The 26,804-nt window shown below is 37.7% G+C and overlaps 1 protein-coding gene across 2 annotated transcripts; it reads right to left on the bottom strand.

Moving 5' to 3' along the window:
- Positions 1-11,368: 11,368 nt before the first annotated feature.
- Positions 11,369-25,155, bottom strand: LOC139961556 (uncharacterized). 2 transcript variants are annotated; one of them, XM_071960827.1, is made up of 18 exons: positions 24,997-25,155; positions 22,653-22,867; positions 22,355-22,505; positions 22,060-22,223; positions 21,296-21,440; positions 20,690-20,853; positions 20,372-20,584; positions 19,564-19,708; positions 18,943-19,106; positions 18,651-18,842; positions 18,421-18,536; positions 18,012-18,318; positions 16,720-16,978; positions 15,539-16,616; positions 14,089-14,233; positions 13,629-13,738; positions 12,042-12,105; positions 11,369-11,520 (listed from the first exon to the last, which is right to left on the bottom strand). In XM_071960827.1, the coding sequence occupies exons 2-14, from the start codon at positions 22,863-22,865 to the stop codon at positions 16,348-16,350; spliced, it is 2,502 nt and encodes an 833-aa protein (XP_071816928.1). In that variant the 5' UTR covers positions 22,866-22,867; positions 24,997-25,155; the 3' UTR covers positions 11,369-11,520; positions 12,042-12,105; positions 13,629-13,738; positions 14,089-14,233; positions 15,539-16,347. The 2 variants fall into 2 exon arrangements, with proteins under 2 accessions (XP_071816928.1, XP_071816929.1); XM_071960828.1 differs by having other exon boundaries at positions 20,393-20,584.
- Between the last annotated feature and the right edge of the window lie 1,649 nt (positions 25,156-26,804).

Here is a 26,804-nt window from a genome sequence, read left to right as displayed (position 1 = left end):
ATTTAACCTTAAATGTTCTCTTAGAATGTCACCTTTTTGTACTTTGCAAAAGCTCTATACTTAATTAAAAAAAACCTCCTTCCTCAAAGTCGAAGCTATGGTAATATTTAGGTGAAAGCATCATACATTTTATTTTCATACTTTCTTTTCATAACGAAATAGTAAGTCTGCCGACTATTTCTTTCAAATGTCTGGCAATTTACAGATCGAGTTTTGCTCACTGAGAAATAAATTACACATTTCTTATTCATATATTTAGAAATTAAAAAATAACAAGGGAAGTTCTTGTCGTAAGTAACCTCTACCGAGGTACAACATGGGAGGGGACGCTCCGACATCGCGACGTCTCGTCACGGGTTTTTTGCAGAAAGGGTAAAGCGTTTCTATCACTGTACACGAAGCTCTGTACAATTTTCAATGCACTTCAATAATTGCAGGAACCACTGGTTTCTATTGTGTACTCATTGTCTCCATGGCAACTGCTTTTTTTATGCGATGCACTTTTGCTTAATTACATGTTGCAATATCGTGTCCCAAAAGAAGTGGAAAAATAAAACAGGCAGTCCTGAAATTCCTTTTCTTTCCGTATTTATTTCTTGTCTGTCTCTCTCTCTCATTTCTAGTGTGTAGAAGAAAAAACAGAGCGATTTGAGAACTTGTCTGGTCCTTACGAATGGAACTGGAAGATGACCTTGCTTAACATCCCCACACATCAGGATGTTATGAATAATCTGACAGACTAGTTTGGGGCGGAAAAAAAATTGTTTTGACAAGACAGGATATTGCAGTCGATATGAAAGCTAGATGATATTTCTCAAATATCGTTTTGCCTTTTGAAAGGCCTTGTAACTAAAACAGGTCTACTACACCTTTTAAACCTATTGAAATATTCTGTAACGTGTTTTGTAATGCATAATACAATACAGCCCACCCCGGGGCCCCCACCCTTTGCTCCCCAACTTTCAGTAGAACAATTTTGTCAAGAATTAGAACCTTATACACCAAGAAAAATTCAAGATGACAAGCAAAGGTTTGATTTGACTGCTTTGAATTCACGTATCACTGGCAAAATGCGTCGAGCGCCCTCTTGTGGCCTCGTTTTTGGTCAGTTTTCAACTTCAGAGGAACAATAGGAAACGGAAAAACTTTTAGGGGGAACAAAAGATTTCAAAACCTTTGTTCGTCCAAAAAGTTTTTCGGTCTCCTATTGTTCCTGTGAAGTTGAAAACTGACCAAAAACGAGACCGCGAGAGGGCGCTCGACGCATTTTGATCTTTTGCGATTTCCTCCTTCCATTCTGAAGTACAAATATTAGAAACGAGCATTATTTCTCAACAGTTGCTGTGGCGCAGTGGGTAGTGCCTGTACCTGGAATGCAAGACAAACTCAATGTCTAGGGTTCGAATCCCAGTGGAGGCAGTTTTTCTTTTACTATTCTTATACCTCTTTCCTTCCATTCTGAAGTTCAAATATTAGAAACGAGCTCTATTTCTCAACAGTTACAGTGGCGCAGTTGGTAGTGCCTGTACCTGGAGAGCAAGACTAACTCCTTGTCTAGGGTTCGAATCCCAGTTAAGGTAGTTTTCCTTTTACTTTTCTTATACCTATTTCCTTCCATTATGAACCTTAAATATTAGAAACGAGCATTATTTCTCAACAGTTGCTGTGGCGCAGTGGTTAGTGCTCTGGACTGGGAGATTTAGACAAACACACTGTCATGAGTTCAAGACCCAACCAGAGCCTTTTTATTTTCTGTTCTTTGGAGCATGTGGAAGTATAAAGGTAAGAAACGAAGATTATTCCATTGGGAACCAAAATGGTGTAATGGGTTGTTCCGTCTGCGATGATACTGAGCAGCTTGGTTCGAGCCCCGGGTGGGTGAGTGAGTGAGCTCTGTAAAAGGAGTTCGCCGCCACCCCTCCCCCCACGACAAGGTTCCCAAACGGCATGCGATTTACGTGGCCTCCCTCTATCTGACAAGGTTCCCAAGCGGAACCCGAGTTGGCCACTACCCCTCTCCCTGACAAGGTTCAGCGGAGAGGTGTCCGCTATTCCTGACAAGGTTCAGTGGAGGGGAATATATTTTAAAAACACCTAAGTCCCAACAACTGGATCTTCAAATATTTGAAATGCATCCACCAGTAGCATTTCACCTAATGGTCTAGTGGTAGACAAACAAAATAAGCATCACAAAGTCCCTGGTTCAATTTCAACTCATGCTCTTCTTTTTTATTCTTCCAGTGAAAGCACAAGTAAAAAAATAAACTCACCGCCGATTTTCTTTTGCAGCTTACAAGTAAAAAAAATAACCAAAACTTGCAAATAAACTATATCCACTTAGTGCCAACGAAATATTGCATCTATATCTACCCCTCCCCCCCCAAAGACAGGAGTTTTAGCATTCTCTAGGCAGCTAGGGGGCAAAGAATTGTGATTTTCTTGCCATATAATTTGCACAAAATCCCACTTGACTATCTGACTGATGTAGAGTCAAGTGAGTTAACATTTGTTCAAGAATTAAGTGTGAACCAGAAATGATCAGACAATTCAAGCTCCCTAGACCACAAAACATGTACTAACTCACTCTTTGGACATCAACCTATTCAGTCACTGATAAAGTTTTTACAGTACATACGTTTTATGGCCAAAAATGGTTTAAATCCAGAAAGAACAGTCTTCCTTTTATGTGAAATATAGACCCATAGATGTTGAATATGTATGAGCATATGGACATACCATTTTGAGCTAGCAAATCAGCTCTGCCACCAACCTACCCCTTCAATACACTAAAATATTTTTAATACAAAAGCCATCTACTATATATAGACTACACAGAAGAAGGCAACTTTTCAGACAGCCTGTTAACCCCCTTGAGGCTCAACTAGTGACAACTGCCAGGGATCACTTGAGGTGTGTTTTAAGATCATCCAACACATGATTATCACTTCTGAAGCAGATATCATTTACCTGATTGACTGTTTATGCATTGTTCAAGGTTACTTCAGACCTATCTGTAATTTGAGCCACTTCACAAACTAAAACTGAAGTTGACCAAATTATGTTCACCAAAAGGAAATGATTGCAATGGAGAACTCACAGTGGGGGCACCGTCATACCAGGTGTGCGATTCATCCGACCTTAACTTTTGGAGTTATGAAGGTGGTCAGAATTTGACCCTAAGTGACCTTTGACCTCTTCATAGAACATTCAGTTCTTGTACATTTCTGAGCATGAGGATAATCACAGCTTTGATTTTAAAGCAATGTCCACAAGGATTTCAGGCTTTTGGCAGCTGATGACTCCAATTTACATTTGACCTCTTAACAGAACTGCTCAAAGTGTAATGCTCAGTGAGGGGGACCTACCACCTAACTTACTATGGCATTTTACTGATGCTACAGATGTTCACTAAACTCGACTACGAGGTTTTTGTATTTTGGCCGCTGATGACCTCAACTGACCTTTGACTCCGCTCAATAACTGGAGCAGCCAAAGAATTTTTCAGTGCTGTAAATTTACATCCTAATTTTCATAAAATTCATGCAAGATATGCTTGGTGAGTCATCCAGTTTACAAGTTGGAACATCACATATACATACGTTTACCTGCATACATACACACCTCGATTCCTTTTTGCATTTTGGATAAGAATCAATCGAAGATTCCTGGCATAGGAAGTTATAAATTCCTCTCTTCTGAATATACAGACTGTTTATGCATTAGATTATCTTTTAGCATCATCACATGACCATCCTTAACGATAAACCTTTCATAATTTCCATCTGTAAATCTGAGAAAATTTTCAACCGATACCCTTGAGAAGAGCACTTTTGAAAACATGCAAGAGAGGAAAAAAAACACCTGTATTTTTAGGTGCAGGGCAGAGATGGTCTTATGGTATTGCAGGAGTATTCATGACTATGCATGAAATATAGATAGATTTCTCCAGAAAAAAATCCTGCCAAAATGTTCCTTAAAATTTAGGAAAGCAGTTTTTCCAATGTTTTAAGTACAGCTTTCATAACAGTATTCTCCATTTTATCTCTGGCTATTTCCAGGGGAAAAAAATGCATATCCTTAGTGCTTCAATATTTACACACATGGTCATACAAAAAAAATGTAGAAAAGCTTACATATATATATATGTATATATATATATATATATATATATATATATATAATATTTATATACATATATCTTTTAAGAAGCTGCAACATCGGTGGCTCAAAAAGTTTGTGATCCTGAAAGTTCGAGACCGGCAGGACAATCTGGTAGCTGGATCGAATCACTTTCCAATTCTTTTTCAACTTTAGTCCTATTTCTAATCCCTTTGGAGGAAACTTCCATCAGCTTGTCATTTTGGATTGATGAAGCGTTCGGCATGTCGCTTCCAGAATTGGAACGAACTTTTCTGTCTTCTTCTGCCTTCAGGAGGTTATCATCTGGTAAGCCTTTCCTGATTTGGTCCGAGTTAGACCGTACTTTACTCGGAGATGAGATGGAGGCTTTCATGTCCATAATGAGACTAGAAAAGGGATCTGAATCTGCTACAGGGGCTTGGGATTCCAATTTATTGTATCTGTCTGATGTTTCGTCATCTTCCCAAGTCTCTTCCAAGTTTAAGTCTTCTGGAGGTCTCAAGGGGAGCTGTTCCATGGTGGACACCATAGGTGGTTCTGTCAAAAAAAAGAGTATGAAAGAAAATTACTAGATAGGAATACACAAGCCATGTAGACGAGCCATGTACAACACCTCCAGTCATGAAGGGTGTACAGTGCTACAAAGGTTACCATTTCACTCTAGTTTCCAGAGTGGTAATGAAACCAGAGTGGTAATGTTGTGCGGAGACAGGTGGGTGAGGAAGTGAAGTATTAACACTATAATATATTTATTGAATTGACTTACTTGAATAGGATTGCATCACACACAATACAGTGGTAGTGTCCATCAGATGTAAGATCATAGCTCCTGTGAAAGCCCTGTTTGAAGATGAGAAAATGATTGGAGCTACTATGATTAATATTTAACATCCAAGTTGAATGGATTGGATAGGTGATTTGCTATCATCATGAATTCTTTGGAGTTTTCAACAAAATCCTCAAATCAATGGTCAAGTATCTTTATAAGGATCATCAAAAGATGAGTAGAGTATATTCAATTCATACTGCAGTTGCTGCTCCAAGCTTGCCTACAGTACATACAAATGCTATTGATGTGACAACATTTGCTGACAGCGAATAATTCCAAAAGTATTACTACGTAACTAATACACTGAAGTCACAGTTTGAACCAGAACACAATTATAGAGTCAAAGTACATATTTCCTTTTCCCCCATGTTTTAGTTCCCCCTACCCCTCAACCAACTAGGATATTTTCACTACTTTTAATGTCAGCAATGCATCAGATATATCACTAACTATGTTAGATCTCTGATATCCAAATGTACTCTCACCTACTTTACTCAACTCTTATCTACCGTGAAGTCGTCAAGCACAAAACAAATTAAAGTACAGATTAGCGGCTTCAAAATTAAGCCTTGGCAGAATTAAATAGCCAAAAATGTTGTGACAAATTTTCGGCACCAATAGTTACTGTAATGATTATTATGCAATATCATGACCATATGTATTGCAAAAGACATGAATTTATGAATGTGTACAATGTTATGTCTATATTTGGGGGGGGGGGGGGGTGGGGGTGGGGGGTGGGGGTGGGGGATCTGTTTTTCTTTCTTTCCATAGTGTTTATCCAAGGTTTGATCATGCATGCATACTTGAGGCTGTCACCATCAGCAATTCCTGTTTACTCTCAGCAACGGAATGCACGACCACAAACCCTCCCACGGAATGCATTAAGTACATCACCACTGGGCAAAATGACAAAACCGTTTAAGACACTCCATACCATCCAATCAGAAATATTACTAAATGATTGCACACTAGATAACAGAGTGTCTGAACTTAATGAAGCACTTAAGGGTAATTGCAGACAAACCATTTCAGCTTTCAAGATGCAATCTACTAACTTCATTAGATATAAACAGAAATGAATACATGAAAGAGGTGTCGAATCCAGTAGTCTTTCAGATTTTAAGTTGGTGTGCTGCTGCACTATCATGATCAATGGAATCTACAAACAATCTATAAATTTACATAAGTTTTATTTATCATAATCCTAGATTGGGTTGGATGGATGGGGGAGGGGGGGGGGAGGTTGAAATGATAAAGAACAATTTAGCTCCCACAATCAGTGTCCTAGAGGTCAGTACACTGATGATAGAATGGACATGCACAAGCACATATACCTTTAATATTTCCACCCCATCTGTGTGACTTCCATCACCTCAGATTCCAGCGGATAAATGTTTTATTACATTCTTTCAATTCCTTTATTAAGGAAACATTTTCGAAAAAATTTAGCTTCCTAAGACATGTAATGCCTTTGTCCTTTTCTCCCTGCATCTTTTTTCAGTATACAAATCCCATTTTTCTACTACTGGAAAATGAACGTTTGACGTATACTTAACCCTCATAGCTGTTATGGATCAAAATATTTTAAACTGAGAATGTGAAATCGTACCCCGTCCAAAAGGCCACGTATCGTCATGGAGGCATTTCTTGCCATGTTGTTTGTGTTTTGCGCCTTATAGCAAGTGGCCTGTGTGGTCTCACTGTGGGCCATGTGCTCTGCTATCTGGGACCTGGGAGCAGCAGACTGGGTTTCAAAATTCTGTGATGCAGAAAAAAGGATTTTTGTATTACATCAAATTTAGAAGGGGTAACTTTGGCAGGTTCTGCATTCCTTATTTGTATGTGGATATAAAGGAATAGCTCAATCACTTTACATGGGGCTAAAGTAACATCTCGACCAGTACAACTATAAGATACACAATTGTGATAAAAATGATTAAAGTGGTCAAACTAGAAAACTTCACTCAGTGAAACCAATAAATCTATATATGTATAGCTGAAGACTCCTTGAGATCTATTTAATATTTTGGCCTGTTCACTAAAGTCAGCTGAAATTGACCAAACTATGTTTACCAAAAGAAAAACATAGCATGGTAGAACTCACAGATTAATAGTAGCTTGTAGCATGTTAACAAGGATTACATACTTTTGACACGTGTTGACCTAATGTGACCTTTGACCTCTATCAAATTTCAGTACGGTTCTTGCACTCGCTAAGCTGGATCTACATACCAAGTATGAAGTTCAACAAAATATGCACTTTTGGAGTTATGGTAATTACAAAGTTTTCAGACTTTGACTTCTGTTAACCCCAAATGACCATTGAACTTCACAGAATAGGTGTCATGTACTCAATAAGACAGATTCGTGTATCATGTATCAATTTAATTCACCATGAACTTTTTGAGTTCCCATGCTTACAAGCAATACACACACACACACTCTGACCTGACTAAAATGGTTCCTTTAAATGTAACAGGTCATGTCAAAACAGCTAAATGTAACAGGACATGTGAAAATGGCTAAATGTAACTGGTCATGTCAAAACCAGCTACATGTAATAGCACATGTTAAAACAGCTAAATGTAACGGGTCATGTTAAAACAGCTAAATGTATCAGGTCTTGTCTAAACCAGCTAAGTGTATCAGGTCATGTTAAAACAGCTAAGTGTATCAGGTCATGTTAAAACAGCTAAGTGTATCAGGTCATGTTAAAACAGCTAAGTGTATCAGGTCATGTTAAAACAGCTAAGTGTATCAGGTCATGTTAAAACAGCTAAGTGTATCAGGTCATGTTAAAACAGCTAAGTGTATCAGGTCATGTTAAAACAGCTAAGTGTATCAGGTCATGTTAAAACAGCTAACTGTAACGGGTCATGTTAATACAGCTAACTGTATCAGGTCATGTTAAAACAGCTAAGTGTATCAGGTCATGTTAAAACAGCTAACTGTATCAGGTCATGTTAAAACAGCTAAGTGTATCAGGTCATGTTAAAACAGCTCAGTGTATCAGGTCATGTTAAAACAGCTAAGTGTATCAGGTCATGTTAAAACAGCTAAGTGTATCAGGTCATGTTAAAACAGCTAACTGTATCAGGTCATGTTAAAACAGCTAACTGTATCAGGTCATGTTAAAACAGCTAAGTGTATCAGGTCATGTTAAAACAGCTAAGTGTATCAGGTCATGTTAAAACAGCTAACTGTATCAGGTCATGTTAAAACAGCTAAGTCTATCAGGTCATATTAAAACAGCTAAATGTAACAGGTTACATCAAAATAGCTCATGTCAAAAAAATATGCAACAGGTTATGCCAAAACAATTCAATGTTGCAGGTAATGTTAGAACATCTAAATGTAACAGGTCATGTTAAAGCAGCAAAAAATATGACAATTTAAATCATCTAATTGTAACAGGTCCCCTGATTAGTATTAACACATAGAACCCTTTTTCATCTAAACTTACAAACATCAGGTAACTTAAAATGTATACCAGTGTAATTTTTGGCTATTCTGAGAAAAACTTAAATCTTAGAGCTGAACAAAACAGATCATGTCAAAAATAGCTAAACAGCACAGGTTGAAATGTATTGAAGTAGAATTACTTGAATCTAAACTTGCAGCTATAAACATAAGGTAACCTAAAATCTACATCAGTGAACAACTTAGTACTTTATAATTATCTTGGGACAACAATTGAACTTAATAGGTAATGTATTTTTTGGGGGGAATAACCCGCAAACTTTAATACAGCCAACATTTTAGGTAACACAAACAGGTTTATTGGAATGCCAAATAGTCAATTTCACACCGACAGAAACTTAGTATGTTAGTTTGGTTTCCAAAGTTGGAATGGGAAAGGTTCTCTGGTCTGTGGATTCAGAGGTTCCTGGTTCAAGCTCTGGAGGGGATTGGAAGATACAAAAGGAGTTTGGATCCTGCATGGTACACCATGGTACACTGTGGTTCTCAACCATGAAGGTTACCCTCCCTGAAGGTAACCCACCCTGGGGTTACACTCCCTCGGATGCCCCTTACAGACCCTCCCTGGTAACACAGTGTCACAGACTCCTGAACAGACAAGCTATGAGAGAGACTTTTTGTACTTAAGAGCATTTGGATCTCTACATATTTCATTAAAAAAGATTTTCAAAGGCACCTCCTGTTTGGTGTTTTGGAAAAATTTTGCATAGAACTTTTTTTTCAATATTAACTTCAATATTTAAAGACACTATTCAGCAAAGGATCAGTAAAAACAGCAAGAATTCCATCTAATATAACTTATACAATTTGTGTATCAACTTAGTTACTTCGGATAACATTTTGCTATGCAATACTAATAAATAATTCATTGGTGGTGATGGTAGAGGGGGATTATCACTTCAACATTGTGTAAGGATATGAATGAAGTATATGAAATACAAGCAAAAGGATAAGATATCACAGATCTACATCACAAAGATAAACTCAGTTTCTTTGAGTCCTAGCAGAGTTCTTTTTAACCCTCTCACATCAAACAAATTTAAATATTTTCACACGTCAAGAGATTTCCATAGTAATAAGATTGTACACCATCTCATGGTAAAACTGATTTGTTTCCTTTATGATATTTCATTAAAAAATATTTGACCATTTGAATCATGGAAATCCCAATTTTTTGTTTTTTTAATCCCACTCAAATTAAAGAGTTTGGGATGCCCTTCAGGATAAATTATCTCAGATGTTCTTAAATCATCTACCTCATTCACTGGTTTTCCAAACTGTCAATAATTAGTTGCAACATTTCTGACCTTTATGCCACAAAGAACATGGCTGTTTAGTTAGCCACTATTTGGATGAGTTTAAATTTGGAAAATTTGGTACTGACAAGTTAAACAAACAAGCTGAATAGTTTTCATGGGAAGCCATATCCATGCGGCTTCAATGTGTTATATTAATATTTCCAGATAGTATTTAAAATAGTTTTATAAGTAAACAACTTATAGACATTTTTACTTGCAAGTCACTTCTTGAATGGTATTGGTGTGGTGTAACTATGACATCAATCGTATTAAAATGCCTGTTGGAACCGTTTTGCAATTGGTCCACTGACAAAAAAACATGAGAACTTTTCTTATGAGAATTTTCATTGTAAAATCAATTTTGTTTTCATTTAATTGTGTTTTTCATAAATTTGGTAAGGTAATAACAATCAATATAATAAGATATTCATTTATATAGAACAACTATATGCAAGTGCATTTCTATGCGCTTTACAATCACAATTTTACCCCGGTCAACAATAACCTGTCAAACATAGAGAAAACCCCCTCATGGCAGCAGCTAAACAGTGCCCAACTGACAGTTTATCTTACAGGTCCCCATTTATACACCTGAGTCAAGAGAGGCAATGGAGATAAAGTGCCTTGCCCAAGGACACAACACAATGATCTGGCCAGGACTCGAACCTGCAATCCTTAGATCACAAGTCCACTGCCTTAATCGCTTGACCACAACGCAGTTGCATGAGTAGAGAGTAGAGACACGCCAAAACTTTGTTAGACTGACAACCAGGAAGTCTCAAAGTTAAGAAGAACTTTGACAAATTGTTTTAACCTTTTTTCCACCAGAGTTCCCATTTTTTTATTTCTCAGGAACAGCCCAATATTCAATCAGGAATACTAGAAAACGGTTAAAGGATTTGATTTGGTTTTACATCTCGCATACCAGTAACACCATGATATTACCACACTAATACCATATCAATGAAGAAATCAGCCAACAATCATATTTACCCTATATGATACAGATAATTTTAGATGAAACACTCCTTTAAAAGGCTAAACAAGAATATAATGTGATTGGGAGATCACAGTGCTGATGTTTCTTACTACATAAAAATGCAGACTTCGGCTACTGTAGTCTCGAAGTGACAGTTTTCAGCCGCATTTAATTTACATTGTAATGTTTTTCTTTCTAAGTCTTCATTGACCTTCTATTGACATCGTTTCCAGCAACGACATGTAACTTTCACATTCAGTAAAGAGGGAAGTTTGTAGTGTTTACCTCCTTGGTGGCACTATCAAATCAAACATTGACAAAATGTCATCACTTTTCTTCGCCTTTGAGGTTTTTCTTAGCTTTTGAAGGAGCTGTTCATCTGAAGCATCTTAATCATATAATTCAAAGAAGACTGCTGGGTTTGTGTCTCCTCTACAAGAATAGTTCAGAGTTCTTTCAAATTTATCCTAGATACTTTCTCTCCACATGAAATTCAAACTTGCTGTTATTTTTTTGTTTTGGGGGTTACAGAAAATATGAGACCACTCTGAACATCATAAGAGACAGAAATGTTAGTTTAACTTTAAACACAATCCTACAGAAGGTTTTAAGTATCGCCCTCAGTTCCTCACCTGTAAAGTTCAGATACTGATGGATGAAGCCCCTGTCACCATGACAACTGCCAGTTTTCTTCATCTCAACCAGTTCACCAGTTCCTCATCTGAACATCTCAGAGAACGAAGGCTGCATCTCCATTTGTCCTAGTCCTGCCAACCTTGCAGCTGTTGCTTCTGAAGGAAAACCAGATAGTCGAAAGGATTAGTGATTTCTTAGCAAAATTTGGTCCAGGCTCCAAGACTCTTAACTAGGTTAAATGCCAAAATCTGGACATATTTCCATAAAATCATTCAACGAATTGCCCAGAACTTGTAGCTCTCAAATAGCCCAGATAGCATAGATAACTTGATGAAATACAGAACAACACCAAAGTATACCTTCATCTCATGACTACAGATTATGGTGAGAAAATGACATTTAAAAATGAAAACAATTGGAACCCCACAAAGAAAGAACAGCACAAACAGGATTGTGACGTCACAAATACACTTTCTAAACCATTGAGCGGCGTCAGGGAGATGGACATCACATTGTCCTCTGACAATGAACTTTGACAGTGGGAGATGCTAAGTTACACCTCGATTCCCAATTGCTAATTAACAGGCTGTCATTTTCTGTAGTGTTCATATGGGGTAACAAATTTAAATTCAAAAGATACATTTATATTTGCTTGACCTAATTGTTGTGTACTTACGGATGGTTGCCTCGAGCTCATCAGAGATTCTCTCCTTGAACCTCAGTCGGAGGAAGAAAGATGTCTGTGTAAATGGAAGGATATTGTATTAAACAGGGAATAATCTATCTGGTATCGCATTGTGAAATGCTATGTAAACTGGTCACATCATTATACAAGTGCAAAGATGTATAGCAATTGTTTCTTTGTTTTTTTGTACACAGGAACACATAGTATTTTACAAGGGGCAACATTCAGGGCCTTCAAAATTGCTACCAAAACTTTGAAGACTAAATGATTACCTATTAACAAGGCACTAGTTTAGAGTAGTGTTAGTTTCATGGCTCAGAAAAGGATATAAGAAAAATATGATATCTTGGGCCTACCAAGATGAAATGTGTCTAAACCTCTGTAATATGATGAGCAAGGAACACCCTTCCAATGTGAATCTTTTATAATGTATTCACATTGTATTTCAATAATCACATTAAATTAGCAAATATTAGACTTTTAGACGAGCCAAATTCATGTCATAAACTTGTTTATAAACATTACAGATATGTTTAGTTGTGATCCTCTTGCACAACTTCAAAGTGTTCACTGTTGAACAGTTTCAGAGAGTAATGAGTTTTTGGCAAACTGATCATGTATATTGTGCACAATGTAGCTCAAATTGGTGTAGCTTAAACAAACAGGGATAATATAGATCTTACTAAAATACTGCTCATGTCATTTGAAAATTCACCCTTTATTACCACTGCCATAACAGTTTACCTGCCTCAGGCATTTTAATAGGTAGATCGGGGGAAATTTGAGCTGTGCAAGTGACTTTTCCACGCTCGTTTCCTTTGATAGGCTTAGCAAATTGATTATGTAACACACAGGCTAATGTTCCAGACTTATAACCTTGAAAGGTGCAGAAGTGGCCAGTGGCAAAAAAAAAGAATGGTTAATGCTGCTAGCATCACAAGTTATTCGCAGAAACTATAGACAGCGTATAAGTAGCCCATAGCAAAATGCTATGTAAAAGGTCCAAATTGCCTCACAAAGTGCAAAAATTATGTAACAGCTTTTGCATACAGGAACTGTAGTGTTTCAAAAGAGCCAAATTTCAGAGCCTTCAATACTATTACACAACATTTGAACCCTTCATTATTCCCTGATAGATATTGAATCTCAAAGGCTAAACCAAAACCACAATTCAACAAATTTGTGGAAAACCCTCTTGCTCATGAAGCTCAACATTTGTGTTCAATAATGAAAACTTGAAGATTTCGTTACATATTAAATTAGCAGCAAGCAAGAGTCTGGAAAGGTTCCACCACAATGCAACATGTATAGATGTAAACTTAACTTGAGCCTAGTTAGAATAGACAATTAATGTTTATTGAAATACCAATTTGTTTTCTTGCCACATCTTACTTGGAGGTTTCTTAAACATGTATGGATGTGAATTTAACTTGAGCCTGGTTAGAATAGACAATTAATGTATATTCAAATACCTGCTTGTTTTCTTGCCACATCTTACTTGGAGGTTTCTTAAACATGTATGGATGTGAATTTAACTTGAGCCTGGTTAGAATAGACAATTAATGTATATTCAAATACCTGCTTGTTTCTCGCCACATCTAACTTGGAGGTTTCTTCAACACCACTGCTGTTGCATGGTTTCTTCGTCTTTCCATGAACAATGGAACATCTTACAGAGAGATTCCTTCCTATTTAAAGAAGAAAACAAACTCAATGATACAGATTACCTTTGATAATAATTTCCATCTTAAAATTATCATAAATGTAGCTTTCTATAGTAGTACATTCTGTATGAAATGTGGACAGGTTAGAATGTCCTCACATTCAGACCAGCAAGCAGCAGTTAATACAGGCAGCACTGTTAGTGGTCAACTACATTTCTTAGTTACTCCTAAACATATTCAACATTATGCATGCATTTGAAAGCAAATGCATGAATGTATCCAATTCTAGTTTTAAATAGATGAATGAAAACTGTTAGCTCTATCAGGAATGTTTATACTTGAAGAGAAAGTAAATGGTAACAAACAATGCTTACTTCATAGTATGCCATACTAAACGATTCTCTCCAACACTGTGAAATGCTGATGTAGTGCGGGGCAAACAACGCCAACTGGAAATGTTCACTTTTCTTTGTCACCGATACTTCTACTTGCACATGTGTGACCCATCTGTGACTCTCCCTGTTAATGGACAGTAAAAAATGTGTCAATGTTACAGGTGATGCAGTCCAAGGAAGCACAAAGGTTAATGTTCTTGCAAATTTAAATCTAATATTACATTCATTAAGTGTGTCTCATACAAGCAAAAGGTTTGATAGATTATATTCATGGCATGAAATATTACATCCAGTTAAATTTTGTCTATAATTTATTTTCCTTTTCGTAATGTTTGGATGGCTTAATTTTACAGCAAGATGTAAACTGTACCAAAACAAATAGGGTCCAGGGATAGGTCTATGCCCGTGGTTAGGGTCCATAGGATGAAACACAGAGGAAGCCTTGGTAAAATTAGGTACTTGATTGGCTGTGGGGTCAGCTTGACCGTCCGAAGCGAGAGCGAACAGTGAAAGCCAAGTACTGCCTAAGATAGATTCATGTACATTTTGTTATTTACAGTGTTGGATAAAGTTGAAGTACTTACAAACTATGCACCATTTTACATGATTTCATGGTTTTACAATGTTTTTATTGTTTTTTTGCTTTTTATTTATTCCTGTTTAAAACAAATAAAACTGTTTAATTAAATGTTTAAAACTTTTTAAAACAACCTTCTTTTACTTACATCAGTGACTTAAAAGAAAACTGATTACAATTAAGATTTAAAGAAACAATAATTAATAGATAATAAAAATATTTAAAATGTGATTTTAATCAAGATTTAAATGGATCATGTTGCCTTTCAATGGAGCAGGATTTAATGGCACAAGTGCTTAATGCACCAACACCAGAAGACTCTGAAAATTAATTTCCAGGGCAGCTACACTAGTAGACTAGCTATAACATCGATTCATAACTTCACACGGACAAGACATAATTTGTTAACAAATTTGATCATTTCCAACATTAAGGAGAGTGTACAATCACCTGTAAGTGGGTTTCATAGAGAAACAGTAGTTTCCTTTGTAGCAAATGTTGTCAATACATTTAGTTAGGGTATGCATTTATTTATTTAGTGTATTAAAATATTTGTTTTTGCAATCGTTTGTGAGTGGTAAAAGCAGGACTTTTATTTTAGATTAAAAAATACTTTCTTAAAATTCATAGTGAACATTATTATTTTATTACTCTAATTTAGGAGGATATGCATCCCCCACCCCCCCCCCCCTCCCACTGAGGATTAGGGTACGTATGTGAAGAGTATACTGCTCAAAGGTAAAGAAAAAGAGGTCTGGGCTTTATTCACTGTCATCTTCCTCTCAAAATATCATATGACATTTATGAAAATGAATTTGAACTCAAAGAAATAAAGAAGACAAAACCATTTACCATTGATGGAAGGTTGACGATGTTATACACAACTCACGAAAAGTACATAAATCTCTTCCGTAGATGATGTATGAACAGGAACAGATGCAGGATTTCAAAAGGGAGGGGGTGGGACCCTGGGGTTATAGAAGCTTACCCCGAAGTAGAGGGGGGGGTCTGGTCAAATTGCCCAGAAATATGTGAACTGGGGCATTCGGAGGCCTATTTAGACTATGAATTAGGTCTACTCACAAAGTTGCACTAATAATTTTGTGTAGGCTTTAAATGGTGTACATGTCTTGACACCGCCCCCTCCTCACCCCCTCCTCACCCCCTTTTTGTTCCACATCTGATGAAGAAACTTATCATTTGCAAACAAAATGATGATGATTTTTTGAAATTAAAGGATCATCAAATTCCTCTGTCAATAAATGAGTGAAATATTATCAAGCAAAACAAACAATTTTCAGCTGAAATGATGTGATGACATCCTTCACTCTGTTTTTGCCACTTCCCAGATACACAGAAATACTCCCAAATTTGACAAATTCATATCTTTGATATACAAAATGCTGGGAGGTTTTACGAGGCAGTCAACTTCAGCCACCAGAATATCCATTGAAGTGTATCTTTTCATTTTGCTAAGGAATTGCAAGTTTTCATTTACAAGTACACAGGCAAACTAATTACTTGCAACAGAAATGTTTGTAGACCTATGCATTTGTAAGGTCTTTTTTTAGTCTTTGAGGGGGTTGGGGGTGGGGTTTGGAGGGACGCAGAGAGGGAGGGAGGGGGGTTGGTAAGTGTCATCTTTGAGTACGGTAGGTCTCTCATCCATGGATATCAACGTTCCCTAGTAGCTTTGCACATGCCCGTAGCAATCCATCAGTGGATCGGTCTCCTGCCTCATATTCCTCCCAGTACTTGGCCAGCCTAGACTGCACAGTCTTATGTGCACGTCTATGCAATAGATGTAGTTGACTCTCAGACACTAGGTGAACTCCATTGTTGGCAAGACTGCTGACATCGTACAGGGACGCCAAGAGCTCAGAGAAAGGCGGATTTGTTCCTGCTGTCTTGATTAAAGACTTATGCCATTCTGAAAAAAAGTGAAAAGTGACAGTGTTGTTGTTAAACAAATTTTGCTTTGCATGAAGTTATTTTCAAGAGTAAAACCCAGAACAAGTTCATCTCAAACATACCTTCAATATACTTATGAGTGCGGATTGATCGATCAAACTTGCACCAGGCTTCTGGTCCCCAGAGTCCATCTTCAATCCATGTCGTCTCCATATAGGCACAAAATCCTTTCAGTTGGTCAGTTCTTGCCTCACCTTTGAGGACACAGAACTGAGGCCGAATCTGTCCTAGAGGCAGCAGTGGCAAACACATCATCTTCCGGATGTACGTCTGTGTGGAGTACTTAGAGGTGTACGCTGTCCATAAGTCCAACTCCTTCACCTGTGTGATAAAACCACAGATACGCAAAAATTGCATTACATTTTCAATGATGTAGTTTAATACATCCTCTTAGGCATCTCTTATTCTTGGAGATATCATGCTTCCAAGGTCTCCACAGACTGTTCTCTGTTTCACAGATATGAAAAGGACCATTGAATTCAAATAACTATAACATCAGCAAAGTTCAATTGAATTTAATAGCGAAGTGACTTTCACCATTTATCCTGACTATAAAAGCCTTGAAAGACAAAACCATTCAATGTCACAAGTCTGTGGGTGGAGGTGCCCCGTCTGAAACAGAAAACCAACCTACTGTCCTGCTACTGTCAAGCAATGAGCTTTGTGGTGACCTAACAAGCAGGTCTATGTTGCACCATATGGCGCAGAGAATGAAGCTCTCATCAGTAGGTAGATGAAGGTAGATACCATGGTCTGACAAAATGACCCTCTCCCTCCCCCTCTGCATACCCCACAACATACCCCTCTACATACTCCTCTACCTACCCCTCTACATAGCCCTCTACATACCCCTCTACAAACCCCTCTACATACCACTCTACAAACCCCTCTACAAACCCCTCTACAAACCCCTCTACATACCCCTCTACAAACCCCTCTACATACCCCTCTACATAGCCCTCTACATACCCCACAACATACCCCTCTACATACCCCTCTACAAACCCCTCTACATACCCCTCTACAAACCCCTCTACATACCCCTCTACAAACCCCTCTACATACCCCTCTACATACCCCTCTACAAACCCCTCTACATACCCCTCTACAAACCCCTCTACAAAGCCCACAACATAACCCATCTACAAACCCCTCTACAAACCCCTCTACATACCCCTCTACATACCCCTCTACAAACCCCTCTACATACCCCTCTACAAACCCCTCTACAAAGCCCACAACATACCCCTCTACAAACTCCTCAAAACCGCAAACTACTACAACAGAGTTCGATAAGATAAATATCATACTTTCAGGATGTTTTTTTGTAACATATTCAAATTTCATTACTCACCTTCCTCCACACTGCCTGTCGCCAGTGATAAACACAGCCTGTAATGGTCACCTCCCTGAACGTTGATCTGACACCTCTCCACATGGCCGATTCAAACTCTAAAACGAAGGAGCGAACTCTTGGATGTGAGGGGAGTGCCCTTTTCAGGGCCCGCAATACGGCCTTGTAATCCCTCTTCCTGTCTTGAGACATCAGTGCGAAGGCTAGTGGCACCTGTTGGGCACTGTCTCCCTGCTGGGCAAAGGCGTGAACAGAAAACAACTGGCTGAATGGTTTGCGACACATCTTGGAAGTGGCCTTTGCATACCTATAGGAAAAGAGAGAATAAAAATTATTGCCATTTCCAAATGAGGCAAATTATTCCTCCACTCTTTTATTCAATTGTCGACCGGTCATTGCCAATACTTACCAGCACTTTGCTTTGGCCAAGAGTTTAAGCTGAGCCCTGGAAGCAAATAACAAGTGGTGACCCTTTGCATCAACCATCACCTCGCCCACGAGGAAGTCCTTTGGGACATGTTCCACCTGCGAATAAGGGAATAAACATAGATTTAGAGGAGTCATCATAAATTTTGTCTAATATTCATTTTCTTGCTTTCTTACATATTGGGTATATACCACACATTGTGTTGTACTGACCAGTAGTTCAAAGTCCACGTCCTCCAGCTCTTGTGGGCGGATCTTTCGACGATACGCTCTCGTTGCATGAACCAGCTGCTCCATCTTGGGTAGTCCTGGACAAGTAAGAGGATCCACTTCTGGGAGGTTGTTTCGGAGGACCTCCCTGACAACTACGCTGGCTTTCTCCTTGGGGTTTTCAATTGCATTGTCCTGAAAGAACAGATGGAAGGCATAATGAAACTTGAAAGAATCGATCTGGGTTGTGTTTTTCAAATTTGATGTTGGAGTTGTGTCAGAGCCTAGTATCTACCTTCATCTGATGTCTGATGCGAGCTACAACCTCTGCTCCAGTCGGTGCATCGTGAACGTGGTCCTTGGGTCCACGGCGAAACTCCTGGCCCTTCTGTTTAACGTTAGCAGGACAGTAGGGCATATCTTTGTTACGAACTGGGCATCTCCACAGCACAGAACCATCTGCAAAGATACAAACAAATATACGATAACGAGTTTCTTTAAAAGATTAATCCAGAGGACAACTTCTGTTAAACTCATAATAGAAGGGCACATTCTTAGCATCCTGTTGAAATTTGTATATAATTCCTACAATTACATATAATCCCTACATTTGCATATAATTCCTACATTCGGTTTCTGAGATACTGATAGTTGACACTGTCACAGTTGTGCACTGACAGCAGAATTGATTCGTTTACTTTATTTATGGTTTTACAGTTTTAATCTTGGATTGGATAGGGTTCCAATTTTACATACAGAAATTGAATGAATTTTCACTAGGATGCTTATAGAATATGTTCCTCTCTCATCAGCCAAAAATACATTTTCATCTGGACAATGCTTTCAACAAAGTTGCACAATTGTTACTAACACATCCGCTTGACAAAACCTTTGCAAAATCATAGAATTAGTTTACCTGCATTGCCAACCTTAAAAATGTAAGCATATCCATTGCTGTCAAAGAGCTTTGTCTTGCCTCTTATTGATCCTGCCTCAACAAACCTATAGGTCACAGGTTTGTCCTCTATGTCTTTAGGGTTTGGTGAAGGCTCTGGTTGGTCCTGTAATGAAGATAACAAAATATGTTGGCTACATAAGTGTATAAGTAACCTATGTACGTATATGCACAAGTATATATACGTATATATATATAAAGTAATATTCATACATATGTATGGATTACTGGTTGTGGATACATCCACACAAATGTTCCTAGGTGAATGGATATGTTGATGGCCTGTATCAAGCTCCACGTTGGTTTCCATATCGATTTGGAAATTTCTTGCAGTTGCAAAGAAAATTCGCTTCTTTACAAAGGATCAGGGGTTTATTTCATCAAAATAAGGTATAAAATTTAACATACTGATCAACATGAAATATTTTCTCCTAGTATAGGATTTTGAAATAATTAGTTATGTATGAGTATGCATGCATGAAAGTTGTTTTAAAGAGTTCTAATGACTAATATGAAAACAGCAAATAAAGCTTTAATCTGGAACAGTAGAAGCATCCTGAACTTATTAAATAACTACTTTTTAATTCACAAAAATTATTAATGGTTTTATATGCTATACAGTATACACCTTTTATCAATTTAAAAGTAGCTTTATATGGTTTTAATACATGTTCCACCTGCGAATAAGGGAATAAACATAGATTTAGAGGAGTCATCATAAATTTGTCTAATATTCTTTTTTTTGCTTTCTTACATATTGTGTATATACCTCACATTGTGTTGTACTGACCAGTAGTTCAAAGTCCACGTCCTCCAGCTCTTGTGGGCGGACCTTTCGACGATACGCCCTCGTTGCATGAACCAGCTGCTCCATCTTGGGTAGTCCTGGACAAGTAAGAGGATCCACTTCTGGGAGGTTGTTTCGGAGGACCTCCCTGACCACTACGCTGGCTTTCTCCTTGGGGTTTTCAATTGCATTGTCCTGAAAAGAACAGACATTAGGCGTATTAAATGAAAATTGAAAGAATCGATCTGGGTTGTGTTTTTCAAATTTGATGTTGGAGTTGTGTCAGAGCCTAGTATCTACCTTCATCTGATGTCTGATGCGAGCTACAACCTCTGCTCCACTCGGTGCATCGTGAACGTGGTCCTTGGGTCCACGGCGAAACTCCTGGCCCGTCTGTTTAACGTTAGCAGGACAGTAGGGCATATCTTTGTTACGAACTGGGCATCTCCACAGCACAGAACCGTCTGCAAAGATACAAACAAATATACGATAACGAGTTTCTTTAAAAAAAATAATCTGGAGGACAACTTTTTACGAAATGTGAAGCTATCAATACCCCATTTTCTGTAGTGTATCAATTCATACATTAATGCATCACTTATTTTGCAGAAGGTAATTGAAGGTACATTTTGAAAGTTACAACATGAAACAAATTTGTCAGTGTGTATCTACCTGTTTTTCCTTTAAATTCACTTTAGGTACAACACATGTCCATTTCAATTGTTGTTTTCTTTAAATCAAGACTAAGAAATTGAATGAATTTTCACTAGGATGCTTATAGAATATGTTCCTTTCTCATCAGCTAAAAAAACATTTTCACCGGGACTATGCTTTAAACAAACTTGCACAGCTGATGCTAACACATTCACTTAACAAAACTTTTGAAACATCATAGAATTAATTTACCTGCATTGGCAACCTTAAAAATGTAGGCAAATCCATTGCTGTCGAAGAGCTTTGTCTTGCCTCGTATTGATCCTGCCTCAACAAACCTATAGGTCACAGGTTCATCCTCTATGTCTTTGGGGTTTGGTGAAGGCTCTGGTTGGTCCTGTTATGAGGGTAACATAATATGTTTGCTCACTATTGGATTAACCTATGTACATAAATACACAACTATATATACGTACATATATAGAAATATACATACATATGTATGGATGAATGGTTGTGGATACATCCACACAAATATTCCCAGATGAATGGATATATATATTGATTGCACTTTAAAGCTCCACGTCGGCCTCCATATCGATGTCCACATTTCTTGCAGTTGCAAAGAAAATTTGCTTCTTTGCAAAGGATCAGGGGTTTTTTGTCCTCTCAAAATTAGGTATAAGAATTAACATACTGATCAACATGAAATATTTTCTCAAAGTATAAGATTTTGAAATAAATAGTTATGTATCAGTATGCATGCTTGAATTTTTTTATTTTAGAATAGTTCTAATGATTAATATCAACAGCATATACTGCTCTAATCTGAAACAGAACAAGCAACCTGAACTTAATAAATAACCACCTTTACATCGACAAAAATAATTAATGGTTGTTATTGCGATATACCTTTTATAAATTTAAAAGTAGCAATATATGGTTTTCATGGATCAATATATTTATGCTGCATTTATTAATCTGATGTGCAGGTTTTGTCAGAGCATATTACCTACCTTTACTCGCCTTCTTATGCAAGCTTCAATATTCACTCCACGTGATGCGTCATGGACATGGTTCTTTGGTCCACGACGAAACTCTTGGCCAATTTGTTTGACTGTAGCAGGACAGTAGGGTTTGTCTTTACTTCGAACAGGGCATCGCCACAGCACGGAACCATCTGTAAAGTACAAACATAAACAAGAGTAATGTAATAAGTATACAAGTTTATAACAAACTTGCACATATCTGTTTCAAACACATTCTTTTAACAAAACTTCTGAAAAGCATACACAGTGGTAAACTACTCACCCGCAGAGCCACTCTTAAATATGTAGTCAAATCCATCGCTGTCGAAGAGCTTTCTTTTCCTCCTCCTTGACTCTCCTTCAACAATACTGTAGGTCACGGGAGCGTCCTCCGTACCAATGTTGGAGGTGAAAGGGGGCTCTGGTTCAGGGTCCTGTTTGTGGGGGAACATGAATGTAAGTATAAATGTTGGTGACTTATTGTAGTGAAGTAATACATGCATGTGTACATACAGATGTATAAATAAGCGCATATATATCCATACATGTTGATTGAATTATTGATTATGGATCATACTTACATCCATGTTAATGTTCTGAGTTGACTGCTCATGTTGCTGGGAGTTATCCAAGTGCATGTCAGTCTCCACATCGACTTCAGCAACCATCACAATAGCAGAATCATTAGCGTCAGGCAGAATATGTTGGTCTCCTTCTCTGCAGGAACCATCTCTCAATGAGAAGACACTCTGGCACTCCCCTACTTCTGGTTGCAGGTATGTTGCACCATCCATAACTGTAATTTTAGATCAATTTTAATGGTACTTAAGTTGATAATTTCATAAAGCCATGCCCAAATGAATTCAACGAATAGAAGTTAAACATGTGAACTATTATGCCATTCACACTAAGCAACTTGGACACTAGTATAATTTATCAAAGTCTATGATAATTTGTTATTTCACAGTGTGGTTACTTGAAACATCAGTAATCAGTTACAAACCATTTTAAATATGCAAAGCAACTAAGAAAAACATACAGTAGTGAAAGAAACAACTTGGATGTGCTTTGGTGTTTTTTCGTTAATGAGTTAGATATGGTATAAATCTGAAAAAAATTCTGCTTCTTTGCAGAGGATCATTTATCTCAAAATTAGGTATAAATATTAACATACTGATAGACGTTGAATATATCATCCAAGTATAACATGGATCCCTCATTTGTAGAAGAGATTTGTGATGTAAATCTTTCAGGCGGTCACGATAGGCATCAGGTTGCCGGTATTTTTAAAGAATTCGTAAAATAGCTTATGAAAATTCAGCCAGAATGAGGGATCTTGTAAAAGACGTGGATCAAAACGTTCGACCCTAAAAAACTTGCCTCTGCTTAAGTGAGGGCCTAACATACAGATGAAATAATACAGATTAATAAAGTAAAGGTTGTTGTTCTTGTATAATCAGCCGATCACAGTCAGTGAGCTACTGTGACAGAAGCTTTAGCTTTGTGGTTTTTAGTTCCATCCTTCAACTGTGTAATTGCATCAAAGTTTCATCATTGATTCATACATGGAATTGTCTGGAGACCAAGGGGTTAGTTAGCATGAGGAAGTCCCTGTATTCAAGCATAGGCCTACAGGCTACAGAGCTCTAGGTGTTGAACGTATGCTTTATAATTCCTGTAAATGTGTGCAATATTTCATGAAATGACTTCAAGTTCAGAATACAACTGATGTTTCCTTCTTTGACTGAGTTTGAGAGTATAAATTTGAGCAACTACGAGCCTATATGGATTTAAAGGTTAACTTAGTTGACTAAGCAATCTGAAATTTAAACATGTTGTGCAACTAGGCTACAGTGTCTATTTGTTTAATTGCAGCTAGCTGAATGTTTCTCATTTAAGGTTATATCACAACGCATGAAGTTAAGGAACACGCGAAATTACCGATACATACTGCCATACATGATACAACGCATATCTAGCCTAGTTAGTTACTAAACTAACTAAACTAAGTAGGCCTAATGGCATAGGCCTAGGCCTAAGCGGTTTCAGTTGTTTTCCGCATACGTTACTTTCCGCTGATTACTTTCCGCTGAAAAAATTCTTCTGCGGAAAACACCTTTTTTTCACCTTCCTGTATACTATATTTTTCGCATATTTTAGGATACCAAATTCAGGCAGGATGATTAAAATAACATGAGAAAGTATCAAAGAACGTCCATAAAGGATGGTTAGACTGAGTTCATGTCAGAAAAGTTAAGCTGCTTATAATACAGAGGAGGCTTGGGGGTGTGTAATTAGGGATTATTAAAGAAGTATGTGGTGGTCGGCCGATAAAAGGGCAAAGGGACACCCGCGTTATGAAGGATTGACTATCTAATAAAGTATTAAAACTGCGGTCCGCGTAATGATAGTTTAAAAAAAAAGTTGTAGAAGGCGGTATCTTTGATTTTCGCTGGAAATGGCTGTATAAGTAAGGGCTGTTTTAATAGTCGAACACGCATTTTGCACCACCTTTCTTACGAGTTACATCTAAAATCATGGCCGATTTATCCTGTTACAGTTACCAATCTTCTCCACCTTCCTAAATCATTCCATGTGCCTAATCAATTCAGCAAGTTATTCTGTCCCTTCAACAAAAAAAAACGTTACTTTCCGCTGAAAAAAACGTTGTTTTCCGCTGACAAATTTGTTTGCGGAAAACACCGTTTTGTTTCAGCGGAAAGTAACGTGTGCGGAAAACAACGGTACCCGGCCTAAGCTATCGTAGGTCAACACTACCAGTACCAGATAGCCAAGCACATACCATATCAATACTTTGTTTATGCTTTCGGCCTAACCTAGCCAGGGGACGTCAGTTTCCGCCATAGTTAATTGCCCACATTACCTCCTGACGTAAATACGTTAACGGAGGATTGTAAGCTTTACCTTTTGTCTTCAAAACTGTCACTAATATTTCTTGCAATTTTCTTGGTAATCGATTGGCAATGACATCAATCGTCTGGTCTTTTATCAGTACAGTCACTTTCTAAGTTTTTGTTTTGTTTTGGCAATACATAGTCTGTACATAGCCTAGGTTCTCTGACAAACCTATTCCACGAAATCCAGCTACAGTACATTATATAAGGAGAACTTCGAAGGAATGTTGTAACTGTTTTCAAAAAGTATTGTTATTACTAATAATTATGAATTTGTTGAACAACAGAAATATTTTTTTATTACAAATTATGTATTTTTTTAACAAATTATTAATTATTACAAAAAATTAATGTTATAGTAAAATTTTAAGGTGACCAGACGTCCCCGATTTTCGGGGACAGTCCCCGATAACAGTGTGCTGTCCCCGATGAACAAGTGTCCCCGAAATTGTCCCCGATTCGTCAAAATGTTGAGGAATTTTGAAAATATCCCACATTATTGTAAAAACAAACTTCCGGGTGTAATGTATCAGCTACTAGAAAGGGTGTTTCCTCTCACGGAATGACTTATGGAACTCAGGGAATTCTCAGCTGAAGCTTGGTTGACTTAACGGTGAAAGCCATGCTGCAAGTCAGCCTTGGAATTGGGTGTTGTGTATGTGCGTGCAGGGGGGCCAAAAAACCCTGATTTATGATTTATGAAAAAAATAGAAATCATATAGACAAAAAGCCTTTCCCGGTCAGATAATTACACGAAATTGGTGTATAACAAACACAAGGGTGTCTTCTACTCCACGTCTAATTCTAATGTCCGGATGGGTGTTTCAGAGAGGACAAGAGAGTGGGCTGAAAAGAGGGGGTTTTCCAAATTGTGCACTTATAAAGAACACGTATTTCTATCGGGTCCTTTGGGACCACGTATCTCCCTAACGGAAGCAGATATGGACCTGGGAGTTGCAGATTTGGGCTCCTGAGCATCGATTACTCCCTGTTCCGTTGGGCGAAATCGATTTTGGGTCGATTTTGGGTCAGTTTTGGAAAACTGCAAATCAGGTTTTTGGCCCCCCACGCCCCCACACAACACTCAATTCCAAAATAAACTTCAGATTCGTAATCAGCGTGTCGCGAACTACCAGAAAAGATACACATTTATCGCATTTGCGACAACAAGTTTTTTCATCTCAAGAAAAAGTAAGACCGAAAAACTTTTACGACCGGAACAAAGGTTAAAAATCTTTTGTTGTCCCTAAAAGTTTTTCGGTTTTCTATTGTTCCTCTAAAAAGTTGCAAACTGAGCGAAATAAAAGGGCGCTCGACGCATCTTGCCAGTGATACGTGATTTCAAAGCAGTCAAATCAAACTTTTGTTTGTCATCTTGAGTTTTATCTTGACATTTATGAATAAATGGGTCAAATTTTGGCTAAAATTTTGGCAAAAACTGCTTACAGTTTTTTTAGGTGAAAAACTTTTTGTCGCAAAGGCGATAAATGTGTATCTTTTCTGGTAGTTCGCGACACGCTGATTACGAATCTGAAGTTCAAACCCATTTCAGTATGTCTAATGTGGAATTCAGCAATAAGCTCAGTAGCACCAATGAAGTATTGAAGAAAATACCCTTTTCCAATTGATCACGAATTTATGACACAAGCAACTCACAAGCTCTCAAAGAACCACGTTAAGTAAGTGAATTTCATCTAAGAAAAAGCTACATTTTTGAAAATAAAATTGATTTAAAAAGTGCTTCAAAGGGGACAAACTAAAACGAATGACAGCGAATGACAATTGACTTTTTACAGGGTTAATTATCATTTGCGAATG

The sequence above is a fragment of the Apostichopus japonicus genome, chromosome 20 (assembly GCF_037975245.1).
Source record: "Apostichopus japonicus isolate 1M-3 chromosome 20, ASM3797524v1, whole genome shotgun sequence".
NCBI classification, from domain to species: domain Eukaryota; kingdom Metazoa; phylum Echinodermata; class Holothuroidea; order Aspidochirotida; family Stichopodidae; genus Apostichopus; species Apostichopus japonicus.
This window is presented reverse-complemented; position numbering and strand designations above follow the sequence as displayed.

What these genes read in the sequence shown, in the direction of transcription:
- LOC139961556 (XM_071960827.1), bottom strand. Translation starts at nt 22,865, where the DNA reads ATGGATGGTGCAACATACCTGCAACCAGAAGTAGGGGAGTGCCAGAGT. An exon ending in CTCAGAACATTAACATGGAT is followed by an intron (nt 22,506 to 22,652) that starts GTAAGTATGATC and finishes CCCCACAAACAG; the next exon opens with GACCCTGAACCAGAGCCCCC. An exon ending in GACAGGCAGTGTGGAGGAAG is followed by an intron (nt 16,979 to 18,011) that starts GTGAGTAATGAA and finishes TTTATCACACAG; the next exon opens with GTGAAGGAGTTGGACTTATG.